This window comes from Diplotaxodon limnothrissa, linkage group LG10 (assembly GCF_057381915.1).
Source record: "Diplotaxodon limnothrissa isolate DT_005_m linkage group LG10, D_limnothrissa_male_GT1.1, whole genome shotgun sequence".
Taxonomy (NCBI): Eukaryota; Metazoa; Chordata; class Actinopteri; order Cichliformes; family Cichlidae; genus Diplotaxodon; species Diplotaxodon limnothrissa.
Window position 1 is genome coordinate 14,220,371 of NC_140605.1, and position 10,932 is coordinate 14,231,302.

Below are 10,932 nucleotides of genomic sequence, written 5' to 3' on the forward strand. Positions count from 1 at the left end.
AATGCACTCAGGTGGTTCCGCCTTCACGTCACCACTGCTGAGATACGTGTGGTAAAGAGACCGAAACAACAAAGAAAAATGAGTCTGAGGTGTATTTCGAGCAAAGTCATAAGACGAAAATATCGGGTAACATTCGCTCCACTGCTTAACACGAGAAGCAGTATGTCTCATGATAAGCATGTGTGAGAATGAGTGCGTCAGATAGTGTTGATGGGATTTGTGTTTTCGGCCGAACAGCTGAATATTCGGCTGTATTTGGTCATATTTTGACCTGTTATGTGCATGTGTGTGTTGCACTGTGGCCTTGCTGCTGTGTACTTTCATCGGCGGTAGGTAGTGTGAGCATGTGTTTAGGTCTTGTTATCTTATCCTGCATACAATACGTGTGTGTGTGTGTGTGTGTGTGTGTGTGTAAGCTCATATCTAAGTCATATATATTATGTACAGTATAATGTTGCGGTTCGTCTGTGGAATCTTACATACAGTGAGAGTACAGGGTGCAAACTGTGTCCCAAGATAAGAGCGGTGTCTGTTGGACGTGTGTGGTTCGCTGTTTATGTGCATGGCTCAGTTCCAGATCTTGAGGAAGCTGTCCCAGGACCCGGTGCACACCGCCATGCCGTCATCCGTCACGCCCAGACAGCTCACGCGATTGTCATGGCCTGCCAGGACTCCTGCAGGAGGGCCGAAAAAAAACCCCCAAAAGTCAACTTGTCATTGTGCAATGCACTTCTTCAAAAATCAAACAGTGAGCATACTGTTAACTTAAGATCGATGCTACGGTTTGTATCCCCCTGTTTCTTAAGTGTGCAGACAAAGATTTTGTTTTTCAAAAGGAATCTTTAAAATCTAAATGTGACCTCATTTTTATCTATTTATTTTTGATGCAATCAGCGGCAAAACAGACTCACGATGTTCTTTCTACAATGGAAACGAATCATTGTTTGGAAAGTTTGTCCCAACACTTGTACTAAAATTCCTGCTACTGTAATGACTGTGCTTAAGGCAGACTGTGCTGCTCTTCCATCACTGAACTTACTGTCAATTCTTTTTATGCTTTCATATCTTTTTTTTTTTTGTGGTAGGATGAACTTCTGACTCACCAGCATGTGTGCGCCATACGGATGATCTGATATCAGATCGTGTGCAGTATACACTCTAGAGCTGCTTCCTGCAATATATATCGCTACTTTCTGAAGTAAATAATTATACTTCCTGTTGTACAGTACTGTCCTAATAATGCCTTGACCTTGTAGTAATACAGATAAAAGGGCCTCTGAAGGACTTGTTTCTATTAATTTTCAAAGCTGAACTTAAGTTATAAGTTTAGCCATTTCTGAATCTGTGAAAAAGGCATAATTTTCACTTATTTAAACGATTTAAGGTTATTCTCTGCTTTTGATCTTCTTAAATGTGTTTTGATTAGCAGTACACAGTAGTACACATGACACATCTTGTATAAAATGCTTTAGTTGCTGACCTGGCAACAGAGAAAAATGAGAAGTAAAATAGTGATTGTTTCCACAGACGCATGCAAAAATAAAAAGTCGTGACCAGAGTTATTACAGTTTAGCATTTTAGAATTCGTTTTTATTGTTATTTCATTTTGAGTTTTTGTTTTTTTATTCAGTTTAGTTTGTTAGTTTCATGGGGGGATTTTTGTGTTTGGTTTTATTGTTTGAAAATGTTTCGTTTTAGTTTAGTTCTTTTTGTTTTAGGGTCCTAAACAGTGTTAAATTTTAGACTTTTAATTACTCTTGTAGGGAGGACATATGTCAGAGGTAAAACCAGTAATGTTTTTTACATGTAGTTTTAGTTTTAGTTGAATTTTAGTTAGCTATAATTTAGCTATAATAACCTTGATCTTTATACATGGCAAGCAGCTTAATTTTCTCAAAAACAAACAAACAAACCCCAAAACACAAATAAAGAATTACATTTTTTGCAACGACAACTCCGTTTAGAAGCAGTTTTAGTCGCACTATTTTTTTTATTCAGATTGTGTTTTCTATGTTTTTGATTGAACTCTTACAGCTGAAGCTCAGATAGGAGTTTGGTGGAAAGAGGCTCTAACCAGAAAAAATAAAAATTACAACCAATTTGTTATTTCTGTACTTTAAATCATTGTTATCAGCAGTACTTGTATACCAAGCTCCCCTCTCATTTAAACTGAACATTGTATAAACCTATTTGTTGTTTCAGGCATCAGAAAACTGCACACCTACATACAATCATCCCTCTGCAGTGCAAAAATGAATCACTAAACTAAGCTTTTATTTTAGCACTGAAAAATCAAAAGAAGGAATACTACAAAAACACGTGTGGTGTAATTGATAGATAATCACTTCATCTTCACCTTAGCTTGAAGATGAACCTTCCCTTTTCTCTGTTCTCTCGCTTGCTCCACCCACCTGCTCTGTCTCCTTTCATGGCATCCCATATGTTGCAGTTGAAGTCGTCATAACCAGCCAGCAGCAAGCGCCCGGAGCGGGAGAAAGCCACAGAGGTGATGCCACAGATGATGTTGTCATGGCAGTAGAGGCCTAGCTCCTGGTCTGCGCGGAGGTCAAACAGCCTGCAGGTGGCATCGTCAGAGCCTGTGGCAAAGGCGCTGCCATTGGGAAAGAACTGGGGAGGAGAAAGTGAGGATGACTCTTATTTATTATTTATTTATATTTTTAATTATAAATAAATATAGTTACAGCATAAGCTGCTATAGAGAGTTCCTGCCTTTCTTAAATCCCTTAATAAGACAGAAAACTGAATGGGATCAGTGCTTTAACACCAAATCTGTCCACCTGCCACACTGTCAGATGGCCTGTGCCATCAACCCAGACTCCCAACCGGAGATCGTCTCCTGAGATGATCAGGATGTTCAGATATGGTGTTAATTGATAATCTTGTTAATCCTGCAGCGCGCTTCCCATTTAAATCCCTCCCAAAGCTGGTGGCTGGAGACAGTGTGTGACGTCACCAAGACAAATCCTGGAGCTGATGCTGCTGATGACGTGTTAGACAGTACTCAGGAGCGCCAGAGTGCCACTTAAGGCCACAGATTAGCTTATAACAGTGCCAGGAATTCAGAAACTCATGATGTGTCTGAGAATAAATGTCTAAAATGGTGTCTCAAGCATACCAACTCCATCCAGTTTCTTTAATCTATGATGTGGGTCAAGCTAAAAAAAACCCTACGTTATGCTCCTGCTGACCTTGTGTGTGTTGTGGGGGTTTCTCATCCTCACACCTTAAACCCTGATTTTGAATGTAGTAAATTGGAATAAAAGTCCTGTTGTCTTTTAAAACTCTAAACTGCATTTTAAGATGCTGCTTTTGAGCGACCTTCCAATACTACATTTCCCACAATGCAACTCAAAAGCATCTTTCATTAGGTCTCCTCTGCCTGTCACATCAGTGATGCAGCTTCATAAAACTCCACGGCCAGAGCACTCTTCTGAAACAAGAGCTCTAAACTGCACTTGTAAAATATATAATCCGCGATTTTAAGAAGAATAAAAGCAGTTGGGCCTACAAGGGCACCCGGTCCCTGAGGACACTCACACAGACAGCGTTGATGTCCGATTCGTGGCCCGTGAAGGTCTGCCGGCACATGCTGTCCCTGATGTCCCACAGTTTGATTGAAGCGTCGCAGGCTCCCGACACGAAGGTGTGCTGGTCGGGCGAAAGGGACAGACTCATGACATCACCGGTGTGGCCCGAGAAAACTGTGGTCTGCTGACTCGTCTCGATATCCCACAGTGCACTGGGCAAAAAAAGCAACGAACAACAACAACAACAAAAAAAAAGCACAGGGTTAGTGATTGGAAAGCAGGAAAACGATGCTTAGGCTGCACATGTGTGTGTTGATCTGTGTGACTCACCATGTGGTGTCTCCTGAGCTCGTGATGATTTGATTGTCATCAATGAAACGGCAACATGACAGGTAACCTGAGAGAACGGAACGCACAAACACGCGGATGATGTCAGTGACACTTGATGACGCATTTTACATTAAATTACTACTGTATAGGAGAAGAATGTAAAACGTAAATATGACTATAAATTTATTGTGAGTGTACATATAGAGCTACATGTTGTCTCTGCGCCACTAAAACTACTCATTCGTTTAGATATTTTATGATATATTTTGTTGACATATTTTACATAATTACTACTTTAAAGCCTTCTTTTTCAAGCGTCTTTTTGGGATCATTTTTTTAATTTCTTTGAAGCTGCAATGATAGATGCATTGACACATCAGCAAAGTTTGCAGATGACCAGGATTTTGGAGCCATTGGAGACCTTTGACCTTACTTATAGTATAGGTATTAATTATTATTTTTAAAATATTGGAGTATTGGAGTCCAAAGACATGCAGCTTGTGGGGATAGGTTAATTGGATAATCCAAATTGCCACTAGGTGTGAATGGTTGTCTGTCCCTATGTGTTAGCCCTGCGACAGACTGGCGACCTGTCCAGGGTGTACCCTGCCTTTCGCCCTATGACAGCTGGGATAGGCTCCAGCACCCCCCGCGACCCTGAAAAGGATAAGCGGAAGCGAATGCATGGATGGATGGATGGAGTATTGGCCTTCCCAAAACCTCGATCTAAACCTTTCTGGACTATGTTTTTTTTTTTTTCTTTCAAATTAGTCCTTTATTTATCCAGGTAAAAATCTAATTGAGATTAAAAAAAATGTAATTTTCAATAGAGACCTGTATCACATAAGTACAAGACATTCAAAACAAATACAATATCCTGCACAAACATTTGAAAAATACGCAATAACAGATCATTTAAGAGCGAAGGAAAAACCTCCAGTTTAAATGAACTTTACCAATTCTGCCAAGGAGAGTGCTAAAATATCCGGGCAGAATTATGCCAGAAGCTTGTTGGTGGCTACAAAAAGCGTCTGGCCGAGTTGTAACTTGCTAAAAGACATTTAACCAAATATTAGCAGGTGGTGTTGTGTATACTGGATTATAGAAACACCAAAATAAAATCAAAGTTTTGCACTCAATTCTTATTTTTAAGTCATTAAAAATGTCTGCTGTAAAAAAATAAATTAAAAAAAGATTCCAACCTGGTAAAAGAACAGTTCAATGAACTCATGAAAATCTCGAAACTTCATGTCCACGAGTGCAAGAAACCGTAAGTTTAAAGTTGTGTATGTAATGTAGTTCTAAGATGCCTTTTATTAGTGTGTGAGCAAGCTGGGTGTGCTCATGAAACGCACGTCAGAGTGTACTCTTTCCATGAGCAAACACGTGGGCATGTGGCATGTTTGCATCCTGCATCTGTGGTCATAATAATCTATCCACGACTGCAATAAAAAGAAGCTTTTCCATAGGTTCAAGAGGAAAGATCTGTTTACATGTGGTGCCTGTATGTCTGCGTGTCTGTGCCAGTCCTGCTGTTGTCTTCTTTTTATTACTTCTGATTTCCCACACTGTCGAACTCTTCTCATCATTATTTCCATCATTATCAGGCTAATTCTTGTAACCTTCTTACCTGACTTCTTTAAGCCAATCAGACTCTGTTATCTATTCTTTAAATGTGACTTATTATGCTTTTCACTGTTCCTTTGTTATATACATATAATTACATAACATAAACATAGAATTATATCATTTCATATTAAAGACGAACAGAAAAAAAAACAAACAAAAAAAACCCCCTCAATGCCCTGTTCCAGACACTTTTTTCTATTCTCGTCTTCTGTTAGATGTCAGTGAAGAGGGAAAAAGTTCTGGCTTTAAGCACAGCAGCCCCACCCACCTGCTGTTCAAACTGAAGAGGCAGCCAATCAGAAGACAGCTGGCTTTAAAGCAGGAAGAAGGCTGCTAAAATTCTTGGCTTCAGACAGTGGATGAGCTGAGAAGTGCCAGGATAAATGGGGCTTATTTTGAACTGTAAATTGTGCAAAGCTGCTCTAGAAGGAGTAAAAATGTGGAGGGTTTTTTTTAGAGATTGGTTGCTTTTTTTACTCATTTTCAGTCCAGTCCCTGTACCTGACCACTTTCAGAGGAATGTTTTTATTTGCCCTGTAACACTGGCCTATGAATCATTCAAAGAAGAAAAAGGCATCTAACTCAAGGGATGAACCAGTGTTGTGTCAACACATAACATTAATCCCTCTACTGTTCACTGAGGCCTTGTCTGAATGGTCTCAGTGGAAGGGTGGCTGCCAAGAAGAGGCATCCCAAACAGGTCTTTACACAAGAAGTGGACTGAAAAGCAGTGGCAACACATCTTATGAAGTGATGGATCCAAATTTGAAATCTTTTGGTTCAATACATTCCAAGGAGTTCAAGAGAGAGGTACATCAGTGAGTACCTACGACCATCTGTAAAGCATGGTGGAGGCTGTGATGGTTTGGGATGACATTTCAGCCAGTGGGAAAAGTACCACCAGATTTTGATCCACCATGCAATACCTTCTGACAAGCATCTGATTATCCAATTAGCAAATGCTTCCTTTTTCAGCATGACAGTGGCCCTAAACACATAGTCAATGCATTGACAATGGGTAGAACTGGGTAGAACAAACACATCTTTAGATCGCTGTCAGTCACGGATCGGCCTCCCCAGAGCCTGGACCTCAACATTATTGAAGCAGTGAAGGATCATTGTGACAGAAAATGGAACAAAAGGCAGAAACATTCAAAGAAGAGCATTGCAAAGTTCTTCAAGAAGCTACTATTCCTGACGACTTCTTGAAGAAAATACAATCAAACTGCCTAAGAGAGTTCAGAATATGCTAAAGAATAAAGGCAGTCATACCAAATTTGGACTTTCAAGCTCGTTACAATTGTGCAAACCTAGTTTTTGCTAACATACTGTATTTACATGTATGTTTGCACATTTCAATAAATCATCTACTTCACGTTTTTCTTGAAAATATAAAATCAAAAATAAAATACATACAGAAGTTATAGTGTCACAAATCAGAGTCACACAGACAGGAGTTAATATCTCAGCTCATTAAGACTGCAATTAATTAACCATGTAAATGAAGTCATTGTTTAGGGGTTTGGGAGTGGAGCTTTCCCACGGGGGCGTACGCTCATCTGAAACATCTCATCAGTTTTACTCATGAGAAGATTTTAACATAGTTAGCTTAGGGCGCCATGTTCTCTCACCTGTATGGCCAGGTAGTTCCCTGCTGACCCTGACATTGCCCTCGCGTGTCTTCAAGCAGTAGATGGAGCAAATGTTGTCGAGGCCTCCGCAGGCCACGTAGTTCCCCGAGGGAGCGTACGCACAGGTCATTACCCAGGAGGAGCGCAGGGGGATGGCATGTATCTAAGAAAAGAGAGGTAGTTTAAAGAGCATAAAATGGGCAGATATTAACACTGAAAACACACACGATGATGCCACTGTGACTCTTACAATCAGTCACAGTAACACTGAGAAAGAAGCCATTATGGAAAGTCAGCAGCACTTCTACAAGAGGAAGATGTTAGTCCACTTTCATTTCAAGTTCAGACAAGTCTTCCAGCTGGAGACGTGCCGTGTTTTTTGTCTTTTTGGTGATTTTACCTTGTTAGTTGTGTAGCTGTCCCAGACAATCAGTTTTCCATCTTGAGAGGCACTAACCAGAAGCCTGCAGACACAAAAGGGGAAAAAAAACAAAAAAGTTTTGAATAATACAGGATCTCTTTAATTTTGGCATTTGAGTCCTGTTATCACACTGCGCTCCAAACCTGTTGAAACATGCTTTTCCTGTCAAAACACTGCAGCCTGAGATGATTCTGTGAGTTCAAGGTGAAGAATCAGTTGTTTTAATGTTTGCCTCAGCCAGAAATGTTCATGGTTAATGCCTGAAGTCAGCAAATGATTTCACAGAACTAAAATTAAAATGCTTGCAATGCTTGTCATGCTTGTGCTTTTGTATCGTGCCGCTTTGAGCTAAATGCTAACGCGAGCCTGCTAACAAGCCCACTATGACTGTTTGGCTTGTTCATTCAGCATTTGCTAATTAGCGCTGGCAATTTGCATGTGTGAGTGGAAAATCAAGCATTACATCTTCACCAAACGTGCTACAGTTAATCTCGAGCAGGTATGTCCCATGTGTCATTACAATCCACTAAATAGCTGTCGAGGCATTTGTTGAATCATGAAGACAAAGAGTGGAGCATATTTTCACTGCATTACAGACAGGAATTATTTATTATAGGACTTATATCTTTTTCTCCTTTGGAAAACTGGGTAATGCAGTAGTCTAAAAGCTCCATCAAACAGCCAATGAACTGAAATTAATTCCCAGGATGGACACAGGTGGCCTAAAGCCTATTTACACCACTTGCAAATTTTCTGTGGGTCAGATGTGATCCATATGAGGTGGATCTGTGGCTCAACTGAGGTGAGGAGACTCACATTGAGTCAGCTCCATCAGTAAAGGCTAAATGCCCAGAAAAATGCAGAAGTGGGCCAAATTTAGGTCAAACATTTATTTGTATCCGCCTTTTTCTATTCTAGCTAATATAGATAGGAAGTGGCTACCTGTGGGGCGATCGTGGCTCAAGAGTTAGGAGTTCGCCTTGTAATCGGAAGGTTGCCGGTTCGAGCCCCGGCTTGGACAGTCTCGGTCGTTGTGTCCTTGGGCAAGACACTTCACCCGTTGCCTACTGGTGGTGGTCAGAGGGCCCGGTGGCGCCAGTGTCCGGCAGCCTCGCCTCTGTCAGTGCGCCCCAGGGTGGCTGTGGCTGCAATGTAGCTTGCCATCACCAGTGTGTGAATGTGTGTGTGAATGGGTGGATGACTGGATATGTAAAGCGCTTTGGGGTCCTTAGGGACTAGAAAAGCGCTATATAAATACAGGCCATTTACCTGAAGTGGCTTTGATGGCCGATTACACTCAACCATTTTAGGTGGAACTTTAATCTATAGTATACAAAGAAAAATTAAACCAAGAAGCAGTCAAAAGCATTAGAAATAGTATGGACTCACCTAGAGTCTGTACCCCAGTGCATGGCATAGATCTTGGCCAGATGGCCACGGAGGGTGCGTCTTGTCCGCATCTGGATCCGCCCCACAGGATCCAGACCAGCAGTTATCTAAGTTAGTAAAGTTAGCAAGTTAGCACTGTTTTGATCATTCACTGGATGTGTGATAAAAGGTTTGGCAGAAAAGTTTTGCTAAAGAGTAACAGTACAGTGGCTATCAGACACCGAAGGCAAGACCGGGACAGAAATAACTAATATCACATGTCAAATATGACAATATGAATAATGCACCTGTAAAAATAAATTCAGAAATTATTGATGATTTATACTACTGCTGGTTCAACAAATGACCGTCATCTATTATTTCTAAATTGTGCTACAAAAAGAAAAGGTCACTCCTCTGTGCAGGTGAAACCTGGAGACATGTTGAGAGTAGCAGGGATGGATTTTTTGTCCTATAGAGTAACATTTGATCAAAAACAATAAAAAAATAGCTTTCCTGCTTTCTCCACTGTGCCCAATATCATGTTATTAAGTATATAGGTCCATATTGACGCCAGGTTAACCCATCCCCAGGTGACTGACATACATCTTACACATTCAGTTGCTCTCACCTGTGTCAGGGTTGAATCTCCACATGCTTTCCTGGCGTCCTAATGGTTATGAAGTCACAGGGAAGGAAAAAAAAGAGGACACCGCTAGTAAATAACAAATTTTCCAGTATTTTATTCAATGGTAAAACTGTTCACAGCAGACACACATCACTCACTCGTATCTGGTTCCGAAGCTGCTCGGCCTCCTGACGAAGCTGTTCCAGCTCACTCATTTTGAAACTGTCCGAGCTGTCACCTGCTGGATGGGGCACGACTTTAAATATCACACTCTATTATCAAATAAATCTAAATGAAATGAATATCAGTGCATATTAAGTTTTTTTGGGATTATCATATTTTTATACTTCCTAACCTACTAATCCAGAGGTCTACTTTCATCAATAATTGAACGCTACTTGCATTTGGGGAAATAAAATAATCAAATAAAATCCCAATTTTAATCTCTGAGGTTTACTGAACCCACAGTGAGGGAAAAAAATACAACTTGTAATCTGTTTATGGCTGTACAACCACCCATCCTGGTTTAACTGAGGAGAATAATCTGCAATGACTAAGCTGCTATCAAAAAGCCAGCATTGCTACCAGGCACCAGATAGTGAGTGAATGCTCACTATCTGGTGCCTGGTAGCAATGCTCATACAAGTCCAACTTTGCACTAATGCAGGACGGAGCAATCCTTCATTTGAGCCGCTGACTGTGTTTAAACAAACACTTCACGCTGAAGAACAGGGGAGTCCCTAATTTCTTAAATTACACAGGTACACGAAAACTGTTCATCTCTATGTTGCGCTTTCCAGCGGCGTGCACTACAGTATTTCCTGTTCCTCATGGGAAAACAGTTGCACATTCAAATATTCTCCCAAACAGGTGGCCTATAGATTTGCATATGTGAAGCTATTCAAATTCAAGATAAAAACCCCAGATAGCATGCATACAGTAGCCTACACTGTGCAAGGAAGAGCAATTAGCTACAGTAGACCACTGTTCCCTGGAGGGACCTGCGACCAGATGGATCACACAGCACTAATGGAAGCCAAAAGGGGTGCATCGTGGGTCTCAGTCTCCTGGCACAGCTGCTCATTTAGCCAATCAGGAGAATAGATGCTGCAGGAGAGGAGGATGAGGAGGAGGGAGGTAGAGAAGGGGGTGTGGGGAGGGGGATCATATATCAGGCCATGGGTCCTGCCAGATGCTCAGATGCATGTTTTTGCTGCTTCTGAGCATCAACTGGCGGACACGCAGATTTGTGCTGAAGTCAGTGGGTAAAGAGTAGCAGAGAGTGAGGACACGCATATCACACTGCCGCACTGATGATGCATGGCCTAGCAGCGACACGACCCTTGCTGCTAGGCCATGCTCTTTATAAAAGGTTAA

General features: G+C 41.1%; 1 protein-coding gene across 1 annotated transcript; it reads right to left on the reverse strand.

Annotated features, from left to right (window-relative positions):
- Positions 1-24: 24 nt before the first annotated feature.
- Positions 25-9,770, reverse strand: gnb2 (guanine nucleotide binding protein (G protein), beta polypeptide 2). Its single transcript, XM_085363623.1, has 9 exons — positions 9,714-9,770; positions 9,559-9,597; positions 8,949-9,055; positions 7,539-7,602; positions 7,139-7,301; positions 3,879-3,945; positions 3,559-3,760; positions 2,412-2,628; positions 25-674 (listed from the first exon to the last, which is right to left on the reverse strand). Exons 1-9 carry the CDS (start codon positions 9,768-9,770, stop codon positions 568-570), a joined length of 1,023 nt encoding a protein of 340 aa, XP_085219749.1. The 3' UTR covers positions 25-567.
- Positions 9,771-10,932: the final 1,162 nt, after the last annotated feature.

Coding starts and splice junctions, on each gene's coding strand:
- gnb2 (XM_085363623.1), bottom strand. CDS start 9,770: ATGAGTGAGCTGGAACAGCTTCGTCAGGAGGCCGAGCAGCTTCGGAAC. Junction 9,598..9,713: donor AGCTTCGGAACCAGATACGA/GTGAGTGATGTG, acceptor CATAACCATTAG/GACGCCAGGAAAGCATGTGG. Junction 7,302..7,538: donor ACAGCTACACAACTAACAAG/GTAAAATCACCA, acceptor CTCTTTTCTTAG/ATACATGCCATCCCCCTGCG.